Source organism: Salmo salar, chromosome 13 (genome assembly GCF_965601325.2).
Source record: "Salmo salar chromosome 13, fSalSal1, whole genome shotgun sequence".
In the NCBI taxonomy this organism is placed as follows: Eukaryota; Metazoa; Chordata; class Actinopteri; order Salmoniformes; family Salmonidae; genus Salmo; species Salmo salar.
In genome coordinates, this window is record NC_138303.1 from 73168127 (window position 1) to 73188139 (window position 20013).

Below are 20013 nucleotides of genomic sequence, written 5' to 3' on the forward strand. Positions count from 1 at the left end.
AGATGCCCAATGGGCTGTTTTGTGTTTTGGGCACCCCCTTGTCTACTAAGCCGGTAATACCGTATATCCTGGGATGAGAGAAGGACGGTATGATGAAATGAAAATATGGATACTGCCCAACCCTAGACATGGTCCCATGGACATTGGATTCCCTATCTATTAGCACATCCCCCGCTTGTGATAATGTATCAACTTCAACATTTATGTAAACACTATTCTATCTACTAGCCCAGGGATCAATTAGATTCAGCTATTGGACAAATTATTTTCTTGAGTGGATGGTCAGGGGGCCGGAAGATAATTACAAATAACTTGTAGACTGCAAATTGACCGGAAGAAGCCTATTATGTGTGGGCATACTTTGGAACAGATTTCCAAAATGAAAATCACTTTCAGCTGATTTGCTGGTGGTTTTTCAGGTCTTTTAATGTCCAATCATAGAAAATGTTTATATATAAAGTACCAGTCAGAAGTTTGGACTCACCTAGTCATTCAAGGGTTTCCTTTATTTTTACTATTTTGTACATTTTAGAATAATAGTGAAGACATCAAAATGATAAAATAACACATTTGGAATCATGTAGTAACCAAAAAAGTGCTAAATCTATAAATATTTTAGATTCTTCAAAGTAGCCACTCGTTGCCTTGAGGACAGCTTTGCACACTCTTGGCATTCTCTAAACCAGCTTCATGATGAATGCTTTTCAAACAGTCTTAGAGGAGTTCCCACATATGCTGAGCACTTGTTGGCTGCTTTTCCTTCAAGCTGCGGTCAAACTCATCCCAAACCATCTCAATTGGGAGGCCAGGTCATCTGATGCAGCACTCCACTCTCCTACTGGGTCAAATAGCCCTTAAACAGCCTGGAGGTGTGTTGGGTCATTGTCCTGTTAAAAAAACAAATGATAGTGGGACTAAACGCAAACCAGATGTGATGGCGTATCACTGCAGAATGCTGTGGTAGCTATGGTGGTTAGGTGTGCCTTGAATTTTAAACAAATCACTGACAGTGTTACCAGCAAAGCACCCCCACACCTCCTCCTCCATGCTTCACGGTGGGAACCACACATGAGGAGATCATCTGCTCACCTACTCTGCGTCTCACAAAGACACAGCGGTTGGAACAAAAAATCTCAAATTTGGACTCATCAGACCAAAGGACCGATTTCCACCGGTCTAATGTCCATTGCTTGTGTTTCTTGGCCCAAGAAAGTCTCTTTTTCTTATTAGTGTCCTTTAGTAGTGGTTCTTTGCAGCAATTCGACCATGAAGGCCTGATTCACGCAGTCTCCTCTGAAAAGTTGATGTTGAGATGTGTCTGTTACTTGAAGTCGGTGAAGCATTTCTTTTGGCTGCAATCTGAGGTGCAGTTAACTCTAACGAACATATCCTCTGCAGCAGAGGTAACTCTGGGTCTTCCTTTCCTGTGGCGGACCTCATGAGAGCCAGTTTCATCATAGAGCTTGATGGTTTTTGCGACTGCACTTGAAGAAACGTTCAAAGTTCTTGACATTTTCCGGATTGACTGACCTTCATGTCTTAAAGTAATGATGGACGGTCATTTTTCTTTGCTTATTTGAGCTGTTCTTAATATGGACTTGGTCTATTACCAAATAGGGCTATCTTCTGTATACCACCCCTACCTTGTCATAACACAACTGATTGGCTTAAATGCATTAAGAAGGCAATAAATTCCACAAAATAACTTTTAACAAGGCACACCTGTTAATTGAAATGCATTGCAGGTGAGAATGCCAAATGTGTGCAAAGCTGTCATCAAGGCAAAGGGTGGCTACTTTGAAGAATCTCAAGTATAAAATATATTTTGATTTGTTTAACACTTTTTTGGTTACTATACGATTCCATATTTGTTATTTCAGAGTTGATGTCTTCACTATTATTCTACAATGTAGAAAATAGTAAAAATAAAGATAAACCATTGAATGAGTAGGTGTGTCAAACGTTTTTACTGGTACTGTTTAAACATATATATGTTATTGCTCAGAAAACTAGGGCTGCCATATGGGGATCCCTGCACTAGTCTATTGATAAATTAAACTTCTATCTGTATCCAGATGCTGAATCAACATCTGTATTAAATATCTTATTACTTACGGCCTATGTTCTGTTATTCATTATAAACCAAACCCTCATCATCCAAGGCTTTCATTTTGAAGACCTGAGCAAAATTGCAAACAAAAATAAATGACCTCAGAACCTAGGCCTAAATGGTGAAGTTTCATACATCCTGCATTGCCTTAATGCAGTACAATTTAATTCTCAATTAATTATGTATGAATGCTATCAACACTGCTTTGTGAAAATAACTTCAAAAGTTACCAACAACTCCCTTCCCTGAGCATTTAGTGCAGTATGCCCAGAGCCAAAACTCTAACCACCTCACTGTTATAACACTTCTGTTGCGGCTGCTGCTGATGTTGTTGCTATCATTATCATCAATATTGCAGGACAGAATAGGGCTAGGCGATATGGCCAAAATATCCTATCACAGTATTTAACCAAAAATTGACAGTATGACGTTATTTGACGGTATTTTACGTTTTTGAATAATAAAAGTTCAGAATTTGCTTTGAGTAGTGCGTGTCCCTAGGGTGGCAACACACACATTCTAAGTTATTTCAATGGGTCTTTCTCCATTCTAATTATTTTATACTGTTCAATTCAACTGCAACCAACAACAAAAAAAGTCTGCATTGTCATCAATTTCTGCACTCATTTGAGATCATTTCCACACTTGTCACGGGCGTCGTATGAATTGGACCAAAACACAGCGGGAATATGAATGCTCATATCTTCTTTTATTAAATAAAATGAACACTGAACAAAAAGAACGATGAAAACAGTCTTGTCAGGTGCAACAAACACTAAACAGGAAACAACTACCCACCAATCCCATAGAAAAAACACCCCTCTTAAATAGGACCTTCAATTAGAAGCAACTAGGAGCAGCTGCTTCCAATTGAAGGTCAACCCAATAAACACCACATAGAAATAGACATACTAGAACTAACATAGAAATAGACTAACAAGAACATAGCCCAACAAACCCCGAAACACTCTAAACAAACACCCCTTGCCACGCCCTGACCAAACTACAATAACAAACAACCTCTTTTACTGGTCAGGACGTGACAACACTGCCACGTAGGAATGCACGATATCGGCAAACAATCTAGGCCTTATTTTTAACCAAATGTTGCAATTGCGATTTGACTTGCGATTTAGAGCAAAACACTTGGGTGATCTGTTGGAATCATGGAAATAGAATGATTATTCTAATTCTAGAGTTACAGTATAATAGTGGGCACTTGAATACAGTGTTGTTTGACATAACAACGAATGAAAATGCCATTGTGACAGGGTAGGAACCAAAGTGTTGTTAACCTCTATGGGCCTGCGTCCCACCCGTGGTGCACTCCATCAACAGCAGGTGCATTTCAAGAGCGGCAAATTTGAATCCAAATAAATGTCAAAATTCAAATTTTTCAAACATACAACTATTTTACACCCTTTGAAAGATAAACATCTCCTTAATCTAACCACGTTTTACGATTTCAAAAAGGTTTTACGGCGAAAGCATAAATTTAGAGTATGTTAGGACAGTACATTTACAAGACTTGTGTGCAATGTTTTGTCAATTCAAAGACAGGGTCACCAAAACCATAAAACCAGCTAAAATGATGCACTAACCTTTTACAATCTCCATCAGATGACACTCCTAGGACATTATGTTAGACAATGCATGCATTTTTAGTTCTATCAAGTTCATATTTATATCCAAAAACAGCGTTTTACTATGGCATTGATGTTGAGGAAATCATTTCCCTCCAATAACCGGCAGTCAAGTCAGCATCACAAATTAAATAATTAAAATTAGAAAACATTGGTAAAATATTATATTGTCATTTAAAGAATTATAGATTTACATCTCTTGAACGCAATCAACTTGCCAGATTTAAAAATAACCTTACTGGGAAATCACACTTTGCAATAATCTGAGCACTGCGCCCAGAAAAATACGCGTTGCGATACAGACTAGTCGTCATGTTGGGGAGATCTAAAATCGAAAATACTATGTAAATAATCCATTACCTTTGATTCTCTTCATCAGATGTCACTTCCAGGTATCACAGGTCCATAACGAATGTAGTTTTGTTCAAAAAAGCTCATCATTTATGTCCAAAAATCTCCGTCTTGTTAGCACATGATCTAAGCCCGCCGGACTTCACTTCATGAACGAGGGGAAAAAATATATTTACGTTCGTTCAAACATGTCAAACGTTGTATAGCATAAATCATTAGGGCCTTTTTTTAACCAGAACATGAATAATATTCAAGGTGGACGAATGCATACTCTTTTATAACGTATTGGAACGAGGGTACCCAACATGAACTCGCGCGCCAGGTGTCTAATGGGCCATCATCGTTCCATGGCTCTTGTTCGGTCAGATCTCCCTCCAGAAGACTCAAAACACTTTGTAAAGGCTGGTGACATCTAGTGGAAGCAATAGGAAGTGCCAAAATATTCCTCAGCCCCTGTGTTTTTCAATGGCATAGGTTTAAAGGTAATACAACACATCAGGTATCCACTTCCTGTCAGAAAATGTCTCAGGGTTTTGCCTGCCAAATGAGTTCTGTTATACTCACAGACACCATTCAAACAGTTTTAGAAACTTTAGAGTGTTTTCTATCCATATATAATAAGCCAATACATTTTTTTTATCCAGCCGTGCAAATACTGCCCCCTAGCCCTAACAGGTTAACCTGTTAGGGCTAGGGGGCAGTATTGACACGGCCGGATAAAAAACATACCCGATTTAATCTGGTTACTACTCCTGCCCAGTAACTAGAATATGCATATAATTATTGGCTTTGGATAGAAAACACCCTAAAGTTTCTAAAACTGTTTGAATGGTGTCTGTGTATAACAGAACTCATATGGCAGGCAAAAACCTGAGAAGATTCTGAACAGGAAGTGGCCTGTCTGACAAGTTGTTGTTCATCTTGGCTCTTTTTATTGAAGACTGAGGATCTTTGCTGTAACGTGACACTTCCTATGGCTCCCATAGGCTCTCAGAGACCGGGAAAAAGCTGAATGATATCGAGGCAGCCCCAGGCTGAAACACATTATCGCGTTTGGATAGTGGCTGGTGCTCGAGGGCACGAGATGTTTTTATTTTCTCTCTCTTTGTACGTATACACGCTTATATACACGCGGAATATTACGTATACACGCGGAATATTATCGCTTTTTTACGAGAAAAATGGCATAAAAATTGATTTTAAACAGCGGTTGACATGCTTCGAAGTACGGTAATGGAATATTTCGAATTTTTTTGTCACGAAATGCGCCATGCTCGTCACCCTTATTTACCCTTTCGGATAGTGTCTTGAACGCATGAACAAAACGCCGCTATTTGGATATAACAATGGATTATTTGGGACAAAACCAACATTTGTTATTGAAGTAGAAGTCCTGGGAGTGCATTCTGACGAAGAACACCAAAGGTAATCAAACTTTTCTAATAGTAAATCGGAGTTTGGTGAAGGCTAAACTTGCTGGGTGTCTAAATAGCTAGCCCTGTGATGCCGGGCTATCTACTTAGAATATTGCAAAATGTGCTTTCACCGAAAAGCTATTTTAAAATCGGACATATCGAGTGCATAGAGGAGTTCTGTATCTATAATTCTTAAAATAATTGTTATGCTTTTTGTGAACGTTTATCGTGAGTAATTTAGTAAATATTTAGTAAATTCACCGGAAGTTTGCGGGGGGTATGCTAGTTCTGAACGTCACATTCTAATGTAAAAAGCTGGTTTTTGATATAAATATGAACTTGATTAAACAAAACATGCATGTATTGTATAACATAATGTCCTAGGGTTGTCATCTGATGAAGATCATCAAAGGTTAGTGCTGCATTTAGCTGTCTTCTGGGTTTTTGTGACATTACATGCTAGCTTGAAAAATGGGTGTCTGATTATTTCTGGCTGGGTACTCTGCTGACATAATCTAATGTTTTGCTTTCGTTGTAAAGCCTTTTTGAAATCGGACAGTGTGGTTAGATTAACGAGAGTCTTGTCTTTAAAATGGTGTAAAATAGTCATATGTTTGAGAAATTGAAGTAATAGCATTTCTAAGGTATTTGAATAACGCGCCACGGGATTTCACTGGCTGTTACGTAGGTGGGACGAAATCGTCCCACTGGCCCTAGAGAAGTTAAGTGTTTCCTAGGGGACCCTATAATCTTTGTCTACATTTAATGTTTTTTCTTAGCTACTTCATGTAGCTAACATATTCATGCTTCACTTATTCCTTTTTGATTTAGAAGATACTGTTGCACAAATAACATGCTGATTTAGGTCTACACCATCACTGGTATTATCAGGCTATATAGCTAATTACGTTTGCTCTGACTCAAGTCAATTTATTAGCTAGCTAGCCAGCTAACTAGTGATTAGCAGCTAATAAGATTTAGGCCCAACTTGCTAAGAAAAGACAAACTAGCTGTTTGCAGATGTAAGAAACACAAACTAATAGTGTAATTATAGAACGCTACTGGATTTATATTAAGTGAAAACAGCATCGTTGTCATCAACATTGTTGCATGTGCTGCATTGACCATGCAGACTGAACGCAAGTGTCTCATGGTCAAACAACAACAAATGCGCTCCTTGAGTGACAGGGGGTGGGGCTAGGTCTGGTAGATAGATAGATAGATAGATAGATAGATAGGATAGATAGATAGATAGATAGATAGATAGATAGATAGATAGATAGATAGATAGATAGATAGATAGATAGATAGATATTACACACGGCGTATCATATTTAACAAACCAAACATTCAAATACCGTTATATAAGGTCAAGTAAAGACCCAAACCGTTCAATGCATCAATACCGGTATAATCATAAAATACGTAATACCACCCAGCCCTAGGGCAGAAAGCATCAAGAATAAGACAGGAAATCTGTCTGTGTTCAAACTGAGTAAGAATTAAGAGGGATCTGGTCTCACTGTCATTTCTGTAGGGCCAAGCGACCAATCAATAGGACGGCAGCTTGCTAGACTCCAGCCATAATCCTCAAAAATATTCTTATGCAGATTAGTGTCTCCCTCACACATTCTCATTTTCAGTCTGGAAGGTATTAGTCTGACAGCCAAGTGGAGCCCAACAAATACTGCACACTTTAAAGCAGCAGCAAACCGTCTAAGAAAAGCAACCTGGTTCAAACATTTAGTTTAATTAAGAAATAGGCTAGGCCTAGGCTGTGCCTACTGCAGTGACTGTTAATAGGTTGCTCATAAAAAGTAATCACTCTGACAATACACAATGTTATGTTATTACATAATAATGCTATTTAGGGACACTGTTTCTGACCTGTACTTCAATAGCTTTACCACAAGGGAGGGTCTAGTGTGCATTTTCACACAAGACCCTCCTTGCATCACCCAGCTCAGGCATAAAGAGCATTAGACAGCATAATCCTCTAGCATCTGTGCAGACAAAACAGCAGAGAACCTATCATCAGACAAGACACTGCAGCAATAGGTAGGAACAATAGGCAGGAACTGAATACAATGAGCACAAGGGATCCAATTCCGTGGGGGACAGTGAGGCTGCTTGAAGGGTCTTGTCAGGGGCACTGAAATGTAATACCGGCTCGAGTGTTATGCTAATGTCAGACATGAGAACGCAGATCACTCAAGCCCATCAAGCCCAGTTGATAATTACCTGTATTGTATTCAAAAGGACACATTCATTTTCCTTACCTGCTTACAATGATGAACCAGCATTTTGTTATTCAGGGGTATGGAACCATAAATAATATCCATAGATTGTTTATTCATTGTTTAACCCAGCATTATATGGATGAATACATGCAAAATGTGCCCACGTATATCATACAACATCCCTTCCTGTCTGATTTAATGACATCCTGCTATAACAAGGTTATTGGGGCCTAACAACTCCCGTGGGAAAAGAACTAGGCCTAATCAAAATATTTAGTTTGGAACAACTATTTTCAGAGCAGTGTGCTAGACTTAGTACCGTTGTTATGACTGACAGCTTCAAAGGCTATGAATGTTTTTTTCTACATTTCAATTTTTACTGTAAAAAGTAGACCTATAAAGTGGCACATTTTGTACAGTAGTTTCAAAATATGTGATTTTAATCCAGCATCCCTCATCAGGGATCAGTTAGCACCGCAGTAACGACTTAGCCTTCTCTGTCTTTGATTATACTAAGTGCATAGTGGCCAGATGTGACCAAACCCAGTCATCTAAGGGATGACACAACCACTTCAACCCCCTCCTCTCAAAATAAAGCCATTGTTCTTCATTACTGCTCAGGGCACCAGAGAAACAGAGAGCAGCAGGAAATATACAGGTCCATTTCCACACCTGTTTCAATCACTGGGCTACTGACTTTACAGTGAGCCAAACTCAATACAGGATATGGGGGGGTATTCAAATTATGTGGAGAAATTAGAGATCTTATTACCTAATCTGACTCTTAATATTACAGTGAGGTTAACAGATTCAGTCTCACTGAAAAGGTCATCCAAAGGCCTACTCCAAACAAACTGTCCTGGTTCTTCTGTTTAACTGTGAAACAATGGCAATAGGCAAAATCAATAGAACAACTATCGTTAAAATGCCAAACTACATGGGAAATTACTGCACATTAGGCCAATTGTTCATGGTGATTTTTGAAAATATGCTCTAGTTAGGCTATATTGAATGCTTTTAAAGTAAATAGATGGCCACAAGCCATTCAATTAAATCTACATTAAGAACTTCAAATGCCTCGTCAGCTGAACAATTTCATTTGGAGCACTTGAGTGATTTGATGACTGCTCATATGATGAACTTAAAACCATCGCGTGCGCCAACATGTAGTGGTGATCAACAAATGAATGCACCTGCAGCTCTCTCTTGTCCTGAATACACTGCAATATTTACCATCGTTTCAGTGACTACATTTATCTTAAATCCTGCAATTCCTTAGCAAATTGTAAAGTGTGGTCGAGTTAAATTATTGATTTGCTCTGTCTGACTGTAGGCCTACCCCATGCTTTGTTTAAAAATCAACAAGGCAGCAAATGTGATAGTTTATCAAGCACCTACCACTGTTCCAACAATGGATTAGGGTTGAATATTTTCCCAGCATTTTACAAAAGTTGCATCCCGAGAATAAAATCCCTTTTCTCCCAGGTAACCCGGAATTTCCTGCCATAACCGGTGTCATTCTAAAGCATATAAATGTCTGGACTTGATTAGATCTTTGATCTGCATGAAATTTCAAGCCTGATGCTACCTGAGCCTAATGAGCTAAACATCAAATACATTTTATGAACCTACATTAAAAACATTTTATGAGCCCAAGTCTAAAAAAGCCCAAATGATTGTACCGTTATCCAATACAAAGCCTATGACATATAGGCTATCGCATATTACACACAACAGAAAAGCATAAAAGTTCATAGATGTAGCTATGCTCTCTTGGGTAAATCAATGAAACAAACTAATATTTTAGTGTGGACTGTATTACTGTACTGCAATGGTTCTCAATCCTGGTCCTGGGGACCCAAAGGGGTGGACATTTTGGTTTTAGTATTTGCCCTAGCAATACACAACTAATTCAAATCATCAGCTCATCATCATCAGGATTGTGATGATTTGAAGCAAGTGTGTAGTCCAACAAATACTAATTGAGTGTATGTAAACGTCTGACCCACTGGGAATGTGATGAAAGAAATAAAAGCTGAAATAAATCATTCTCTACTATTATTCTGACATTTCACATTCTTAAAATAAAGTGGTGATCCTAACTGACCTAATACATGGAATTTTTACTAGGACTAAATGTCAGGAATTGTGAAGAACTGAGTTTAAATGTATTTGGCTAAGGTGTATGTAAACTTCCGACTTCAACTGCACATTGTTTTAGTTTGAACGTGCAGACTGGCACTAAGAACAGCGGGAATGTTTCCCTAGTCAGCGCCATTATTAGTGCAATGCCCCTTAAAGTTTTTCTCTGTGCTACCCAGTGTGGCAGGGCGGGGTCGACCCGTCTCCCTTCCTCCTCCTCCTCCTCCCTTCCCAATAGACTAAGGCCGTCTTCTGTGCGCAGCTCTGCGGCCCATCCCGTGCCCCCTGCCCTCGTGCCATGAAGCTTGCATGCTTTCAGTGGATACAGCTGGAGAACTGCAAGGCAATCCCATTGTGCGCCACTCGGAAGCCATGACCAATATATATTGTGCTGCTAATAACAGGGTTAATAATATATCTGTGAGAATATCCAATGGGTTTATATAATTCTAAATTAATAATAACAACAACTTTGTTTAAAGAATAACAATATTTTGGAGAATATTTTGTTTTCAAATAAAATAAAATGTGCATTTTTTTTACATGGGGTGAGACATTGTTACTAATTTGTAAATAAAGCTAGTTTGTTATTTATAATTATTTATTTCTGTTTTTAGAGGGAGAGAAACCAAAAACCTACAGTCATCTCATGGGTCTCCCAGTCAAGGCCAGCACAGGTATTGAACCAGCATCTATAACAACACAGCTTGCACTGAAATGCAGTGTCTTAGACCATTGTGCCACTCAGGCGGTGTACAACGTGACCGGTCGGGAGTAGACTACAATACTACAGTAAGAGCAAAATAATCCTAACAAAATAAAATAATAAAAACCTTAGTGTAACAACAGTTTTAGTAAGTAATACTGAAGTTGTGCACAATTATCCGTTTCTATTTAGGTTTATGTCGCCCATTCATTGTCAGTTAGAGACACAGTAGGACCCAAAAGCATAATCAGTGCTCTAACTCCCCCTTGCGCTGGTCTGGAGCAATGAAGTGGTGATGCAGGGTACCGTTCTAAACCACAAATTACCTCTAAGTACCGCAGTATAATCACAAAACTTTTAGTGGAGCAACCACTGTAATTTGTCCATCCTACAAGGGTAAAAACTCCAATAACGTTTGAACGGATTATGATAGAGACTATCAACACAATGAACAATTATTTTACCCATTGGACATCCTACATGATGAGATGATACATGCATTGTGAACTGCACTCCATACTGAGATGTGCTGTCTGTACTAGGGATGCACGATATATCGGTGAACATATCGGAATCGGCCGATATTAGCTAAAAATGCCAACATCGGTATCGGCCGATATCTAATTTAATGCCCCGATGTGCAAAACCGATGTCAAAGCTGACGTGCATACCTATATAATGTAGGTACATTACGTAATGACGGCACGTAAAATTTTGCGCTAAACATGCAATACAGCATTCCTAAACTAGCCCACAATGTCTACTGTGTGGATCGCGCAGTCATTTAAAAGAGTAACAAAATTTCAGCAAGACAACTAGAGGTCGATCGATTAATTGGAATGGCCGATTATTTAGGGCCAATTTCAAGTTTTCACAACAATCGGTAATCAGCCTTTTTGGATGCCTATTATGGCCGATTACATTGAACTCCACGGAGAAACTGCATGGCAGGCTGACCACTTGTTACGCGAGTACGGCATCAAAAGGACATTGTGGCTGCATGGAGCCAAGGTAAGTTGCTAGCTAGCATTAAACTTATCTTATAAAAAACAATCAATCTTACATAATCACTAATTAACTACACACGGTTGATGATATTACTAGGTTAACTAGCTTGTCCTGTGTGGTATATAATCAAAGCGGTGCCTGTTAATTTATCATCGAATCACAGCCCACTTCAACTTCGCCAAACGGGTGATGATTTAACAAAAGCACATTCGTGAAAAAAAGCACAATTGTTGCACAAATGTACCTAACCATAAAGATCAATGCCTTCCTTAAAATCAATACACAGAAGTATATATTTTTTGACCTGCATATTTAGTTAAAAGAAATGCATGTTAGCAGGCAATATTAAGTAGGGAAATTGTGTTACTTCTCTTGCGTTCAGTGCAAGCAGAGTCAGGGTACATGCAGCAGTTTTGGCCGCACCATTTCTCCCTAACAAAGACCGTAATTAATTTGCCTGAATTTTACATAACTATGACATAACATTGAAGGTTGTGCAATGTAACTGCAATATTTAGACTTAGGGTTGCCACCCGTTCGATAAAATATGGAACGGTTCCGTATTTCACTGAAAGAACAAACGTTTTGTTTTCGAAATGATAGTTTCCGGATTTGACCATATTAATGACCAAAGGCTCGTATTTCTGTGTGTTTATTATAATTAAGTCTATGATTTGATATTTGATAGAGCAGTCTGACTGAGCGGTGGTAGGCACCAACAGGCTCATAAGCATTCATTCAAACAGTACTTAACTGCATTTGCCAGCAGCTCTTAGCAATGCTTGAGGCACAGGGCTGTTTATGACTTCAAGCCTATGAACTCCCGAGATTTGGCTGGCAATCCTAAAGTGCCTATAAGAACATCCAATAGTCAAAGGTATATGAAATACAAATGGTATAGAGAGAAAAAGTTGACGCGTCATAATTCCTATAATAACTAAAACCTAAAACTTCTTAACTGGGAATATTGAAGACTCATGTTAAAAGGAACCACCAGCTTTCATATGTTCTGAGCAAGAAACTTAAACGTTAGCTTTTTTACCTGGCACATATTGCACTTTTACTTTCTTCTCCAACACTGTGTTTTTGCATTATTTAAACCAAATTGAAACTATTTCATTATTTATTTGAGACTAAATTGATTTTATTGATGTATTATATTAAGTAAAAATAAAAGTGTTCATTGAGTATTGTTGTAATTGTCATTATATATATATATATATAAAAATCGTCCGATTAATCGGTATCGGCTTTTTGTGGTACTCCAATAAATCGGCATTAGCGTTGAAAAATGATAATCGGTCGACCTCTAGAGACAACTCAAAGGCGAAATCTATTAAAGCCAAGATAATGGAATTCATTGCCCTTGACAATCAACTGTTCTCTGTCATGGGTGATGTTGGCTTTCGCTGACTGGTCGAGCACCTGTACACACTACCAAGTGCGCTATTTTTCAGATGTTGCCCTACCGGAGTTACACAGTAATAGTGTCACTGCTATTAGCTTCACGACATTCATACTATGGAATGCCGTTTGGGTCTTTGTGTGTCAAAAAAGATACAGTAGCACTGTCAAAGCTGTACAAAAAAAGTCTGCAAACAAGCAAACACCGGCCACGAACGATGTGAATACAATACCACGTTGGTAATAAAGCATCATTTGTTCGACCGCAACTTCTGGGGTAGCTAGCTTTAGCTTGGTACCTAGCTAGCACCAATACAACCAACCAGAAAACAATGACCAGTAGAAACTGCAGTCATTTTCATTATTCTTAGCAATGAATTAGGAGTCCTTGTAAGTATTAGCTAGGTTGCCACTTGTTCGCCTATTGAAATTGACCTTCAGTTCATGAAAATAAATAGCTAGCCAGCTACTTAACCCTGTTGCCCAAAGCTAACGTTATAAGCAGCCAGCTAGCTTCATTTGGCTAGTGAGGCTCGACCGCCCTGGGTTATTTGTTTCGAAGCTAATCTTGGATTAGGCACAATAGTGGAATTTGCAGTTAGCCTTCAAAATAAAAGTATGTAATTGACAGTAATGCAAATAAATACAAATAGTAGAATTATGCCATAATTTTATTTTGAAGGCTAACCACAAAGTCCACTATTGTGGCTAATCCATATTGTGGCTAGCTTCACATAGATGGGTCCGACCACCATTAATCAAATAAGAACTGTCTTATAAATTAGGGTTATTTTAGATGATGACACCTAGCTATATAATTAGCTACCTTGAAATAGATTGTCGTTTTGCTATGTTTTTGGGGAAGAACCTTGTTTGCATCCATGAGCTAGCTAGCTTTTTTTTATGACCAGCACTGTAGGTGCGCGTGACAACTTTACCAGCATCATAGCATACATATCGATGAATCGTTGTGACATGAAATACGAGTGATAGTGTAATCAATGTGTAATAACTACGTAAAAAATGAATGAACCTGTTCAATTATTGTGACATGCAGTCATATTCAGGTCCTGATTGGTCAAATAGTGTTATTTGACACGTCAAATAGTGTTAAATAGTATCTTTGACACGCAAAGACCCAAACGGCGTTCCATGGCAAAGACCCAAACAGCGTTCCATGGCAAAGACCCAAACAGCGTTCCATGGCAAAGACCCAAACAGCGTTCCATGGCAAAGACCTAAACAGCGTTCCATGGCAAAGACCCAAACAGCGTTCCATGGCAAAGACCCAAACAGCGTTCCATGACAAAGACCCAAACAGCGTTCCATGGCAAAGACCCAGACAATGTTCCATGGCAAAGACCCAGACGATGTTCCATGGCAAAGACCCAAACGATGTTCCATGGCAAAGACCCAAACAGCGTTCCATGGCAAAGACCCAAACAATGTTCCATGGCAAAGACCCAAACAGCGTTCCATGGCAAAGACCCAGACAATGTTCCATGGCAAAGACCCAAACAATGTTCCATGGCAAAGACCCAAACGATGTTCCATGGCAAAGACCCAAACGGCGTTCCATAGAAATCCTGGTTGAGAATGAAACGACTGAACAAATGTACAATGAAACAGCACAGCAAGTAAGAGAAATAAATAGTTTTTGATTATGTTTTACTGGTAATGGGGACATACTTAAACGCAAACAAAATAACTTTTTGTTCAGTGTGGTGTGTGTATTTAACCTTTATTTAACTAGGCAAGCCAGTTAAGAACAAATTCTTATTTACAATGATGGCCGACCCAAGCCAAACCCAGACGATGCTGGGCCAATTATGTGATACAGCCTGGATTCGAACCAGGGACTGTAGTGACGCCTCTTGCACTGAGATGCAGTGCCTTAGACCGCTGCATCCGTGTGTGTGTTAACTATTTAACTGTACTAGAATGCTTAAAAGGGCGCTAAAATTTGAAATATCAGTATTGGGTTTTTTGGCAAGGAAATTATCAGATATCGGTCAAAAATGTAATATCGGTGCATCACTAGTCTGTACCCACCCTGAGTGTTGATGATTGATCATGCAGATAGCAGAGAAAATGCTGTGGAGAAGCCAGATTTAGACGTTGCATATAATTTAACAGTTCCATTTCATGTTATTGTGTTCATAGAAATAATTTATTATAATTTACCTGTTTCTCAGTTATTTATCCCAGGAAAAGTTGGGTTTGGGGAGAAATCACGGTTAGTCGGTTCCCATTATTCTATCATCCCTAATGTGAATGTGGTGTATTGAAGTTTGTGCTTCATTCGAGTGAAAAGCAGCAATAGCCTCCTATTTAACCCAATGAGTCCCAATGTTATGCCGGCACATTTAGGTCTTCTAAATATTGTATGTTTTAGCTTCAGACTTATGGGTTGGGTTGTACCATTGGATTCGTCAATTTCTTCTGCATCCGCAGATAACCGTTACTCTGTGTGATTAACGGGGGCTGAGCTAGAGCAGTGTTTGTAAAACAAGGGCGGATCCCAAAGGGCCCCGGGACTGGGTATTTTTACAAAACGTCTGTAGAGTCTGAATGGTTTGAGCTTCAAACTATTAAAAACGACATATACACATATATATATATATATATTTTTTTTAAACTGACTCTCATGAGCACGCACATGTAATGTTTTGCTCTATGACACTCACAAGCAACACGAGAGTTGTTAGAAGGTAAGGGGTACTTTTGCATAGAAGATCATAGGAAACCCCAGAACATAGTTTCTATAGCCTAGTGGTTAGAGCGTTGGGCCAGTAACCGGAAGGTTGCTGGATCGAATCCCTGAGCTGACAAGGTAAAAATCTGTCGTTCTGCCCCTGAGCAAGGCAAATAACCCACTGTTCCCTGGGTGTCAAATATGTGGATGTCGATTAAGGCAGCCCCCTGCACCTCACTGATTCTGAGGGGTTGGGTTAAATGCGGAAGACAGATTTCAGTTGAATGCATTCAGTTGGACAACTGACTAGGTATCCCCCTTTCCTTTATAATACTGTAATAGTCTCTCATAATTGCTGTCACAAACTCCAAACTCCACACAGTTGTCACTGACTAGATGGATATTAATTTCCCAGGGGGCAAACTATTTAATTTGTCAATTAAACTCATGAATGCAACTGTTTATGTCAAATAGTTTTGTGTTCTACTTGTAGCCATGGTTGTCCTTAAAATAAAACACTTAATTGTGAGGCAAAATGTATGAGCTGGACATGCAGGTAAATAAAAGTCAGATAAATTAAAAGCAGATTTTTGCTGGGGGCTTGGGACTGATAGGGTTAAATCACGTGTTGAAAGCATAAACATGTTTTCTATGAATTCCACGTATTGACTGACTTGGTCTGATTAGGATACATTAACTTATATAAAAAACGTCACAGCACAGGCTACCTAATATAAATATACGGCACCTAGTATAAAAACCTTGGCAATGAAATGCTAAAGAGCATCCAGAAGAAGCACTCTGAAAGAAGATAACACACTGAAGAAATGCCAAATATTCAGCCTAACGTTATATGTGTGAGCGTTATTGTAAAGATATATCCTTTGTTCTTAATTGACTTGCCTGGTTAAATAAATAAATAAATAAAAAATAGGTCCGTGCACATCTTGTGGACTGTAATATCATAGGTTATACAGCAAGTGTTGGTACTTGGTAGCTTTAATTAAGATTAGCCTGTTGATGTTCAGGCTACAGTAAACTAAATTCCCTATAATTTCGAAAATAGATGTGTACATACAAAACAAGTGTGTTTGGCAATTGGCAGAACTGCCTAATGCGCCCGCCGGATTTTTAGGAGAATCGTTTATTCTTTTCCACAAGACTAAATAGACTATGATAATTCAAGGAATAACTACCGGTAGCCTATGCTTCAAACAGTTGTTAACTAACATGAAAGACATATTCAAAAAAACTTCCGAGATTCAGGAGTTTAGCTATATCTGAATTGAAATGTGAAATGTATGCTCAACGCGGGGACTGCATACCTTGCGCACGATATGTGCAATCGTTGAATCAGCTTAATTCGTAATAGCCTATCACGTAGTCTATAACAGCACACGCTCATGTCGTTTTATGTATGCCACTGATTTGATTTTTGCAGGTGTTTAGGAAGCAAGCCACATAAAAAAAAGCACCACTAACAACTTTTGTCTATATCGGTGTAGCATCTGTACACCACTAATGCCGTTCCCTGGGCATTCAAATGTAAGCTTATAGCGACAGAGTATCCTTTCTAGCTACACTGTAACACTACGCATCAACAGCCCACCAAGTCACGCATGAGACACACACACTGTGGCCAATCAATCACCCCAGTACGGTTCATAGTTTGAGCAGACTAAATACTATTTGTAAAGATCTAACGGCCAACATCATTCAACAACTAATTATATCTGTAATAAAACTGATCATCTCCCCAGAAGAAAAAAAAATGGTGCAATTGCAATGGTAGCCTGCCTAAATCAACCATCGCACTGAATAGCTCGCGCTAGAATATTCAGCATTCATTGTAGGCTTCGGCGTTCTACAGAATCTGGATAATCACAACCCAAAAGTATTGAGAACAGCTGACTGGTTAGCTTAAACAAACCACGTTCAACTTTTACACCGAAGTTGAACGTACACTTGAATACTTGAAAAACAACAGTTTTCATATCTAATTTCTCTCATTTAAACTGCCAGTAAGCTATGTGCGTGTGGCAGTGGCACAGGGCTCGAGACGAGAAGGGAAAACTAGCCAAAGTGATTTGTGTGAGGGGTTAGTTGACTACATGGAAGGCAAAAACATCTGTAAAGGCTGTATTTGACTTAAATTGAAATATTCAAAGAATGTAACAACTATTTGAGTCTTGTTTTTCATCCTTTAGGCACATCAAATACCGTATTACAACTTGAAGAACAGTTACATTCAACTTCTTCGTTTATTATTATCGATGCACAATCATGCGGGCACATCCAGAAAAAGCTTGCGCTTAATGCAGACACATTTTTGCCCCCCATGTCCATAGAAATCTTTTCAAAATACGTAGGTTTGTTTCACTTTAGTTTATCGGCCGAAATCCTACCTTTATGAAGAGCTGCTGGAATCATGAACAAAAAGAGAAGAGTAGCGAGAGATCCGTTGCTTGCGATCGCCATGTTGGACACCTGCTTCTTTCTATCTGGCGGCGCGAGTAGTACTTCACCTAGCGACAACAGCGTTCTCTTTAATGATATGCATGGAAGGGAGGGGACAATTCAAATTGCTTGTTTAAAAAAGATGGTTAGGCAACTGAAAAGCTAACAAAGGTGTTACTGCGGATACTTATGAATATGAGCAAAGGAAAATTCTTAAGCTTTTTATTTCAAGTGTTCATCCATTCCAGAACATGGAATTATTTTTGTGTAAAGGGTTAAAATGGGTTCGAGGCAAACATGTAGTGAACTTTCCTAATTATTTGTTGCGTGACATACAGCTAGTACAGTGCTTACATGACTCAATGATAGATGACTCATGATGAACTGGGTAGTATCATGTGGTTGGCAGCTTTGAAATGAATATCTTCTTTATATGGTAACTATAAAAGATGCTGGACTTGAATGCAGTGAAACTGGACATTCTTTCCTTTATCAATTCAATTGCATGTAGATTTGCATATATAAATAGGCTACATCCACTTTGGGAATCATGCAACTACAATTTAAAAAATAAGCATACAGTCAGTACTGTATGAATAGAACATATAGTTTTCACTGTTATATTTTATTTCTTAAACACAGTTCAGCAAAACATAGACTTCTGCCCACATTACATCCACCCGAACAGATCCGGGTCCTAACTTTTCCCTCAGGTCCAGGTCAGGTCCTGTTTGATTGTCATCAGGTCACAGGTCTATGCAACATTTTTACATTTACATTTTAGTCATTTAGCAGATGCTCTTATCCAGAGCGACTTACAGTAGTGAATGCATACATTTCATGCATTTTTTTTGTACTGGCCCCCCGTGGGAATTGAACCCACAACCCTGGCGTTGCTCACACCATGCTGGCATTGCAAACACCATGCTCTACCAACTGAGCCACAGGGAAGGTAACTTCAGCTGATAGACCCGAGCGGACCCAACCATGGCTCTACATAGACTAAAGCAGATTTATTTTAGGCTAATAAGGTGAGTTTATTGACATAGAAGGCCTAGACAGCATATAAAGAACTATTCTTTTATTTTTGTAAAAAAATGTTATACTTTTGACCCCTTTTTCATGATATCCAATTGGTAGTTACAGTCTTGTCCCATCGCTGCAACTCCCGTACGGACTCGAGATAGGCGAAGGTCGAGAGCCATGCGTTCTCCAAAACACAACCCCGCCAAGCCGCACTGCTTCTTGACACACTGCTCACTTAACCCGGAAGACAGACTCACCAATGTATCAGAGGGAACACCATACATCTGGCGACCGAAGTCAGTGTGCAGGCGCCCGGCCGTCACAGGGAGTCGCTAGAGCGCGATGGGACAAGGACATCCCAGCTTGCCAAACCCTCCCCTAACCCAGACGACGCTGGGCCAATTGTGTGCCTCATTATGGGTCTCCCGGTCAGCTGCGAAACAGCCCGGGATCGAACCCGGATCTATAGTGATGCCTTTAGCACTGCGATGCAGTGCCTTAGACCGCTGCACCACTTGAGAGGCCCATAAATAACTATTCTCTAACCAGAAGAGCAACTTGGCTGAAAGAGATGATTTGTTCATCACTCGGATCCAGTCAAGTCTGGTCTAGACGGGTCGGGTCCAGATCTGGTTGTCATCGGGTCCATTCGGGTTAGAGTCTGATTGTTCTCGGATTCGTTTGGGTCCATGTCCCCCTTTAAAAAAAAAAAATTGTGTCCACTCGGGTCCGGGTCTGATTATCCTCAGGTCGGATTATCCTCAGTTGGACCCGAGAAGACCTCTAATCAGAGGGTCATTGGAATGAATGCTCTGA

The 20013-nt window shown here is 39.3% G+C and overlaps 1 protein-coding gene across 4 annotated transcripts in view; it reads right to left on the reverse strand.

Moving 5' to 3' along the window:
- The window catches only part of cadm1a (cell adhesion molecule 1a), a 431584-nt gene extending 413314 nt beyond the window's left edge, over positions 1 to 18270 (reverse strand). For 3 of the 4 annotated variants that reach the window (XM_014137381.3, XM_014137380.3, XM_014137378.3), the window contains exon 1: positions 18120 to 18268. In XM_014137381.3, coding sequence (XP_013992856.1) covers positions 18120 to 18192 — 73 coding nt within the window. In that variant the 5' untranslated portion in view covers positions 18193 to 18268. Of the gene's footprint in view, positions 1 to 18119 lie in introns of all 4 variants that reach the window. The other variant, XM_014137379.3, reaches the window with a different exon arrangement.
- Positions 18271 to 20013: the final 1743 nt, after the last annotated feature.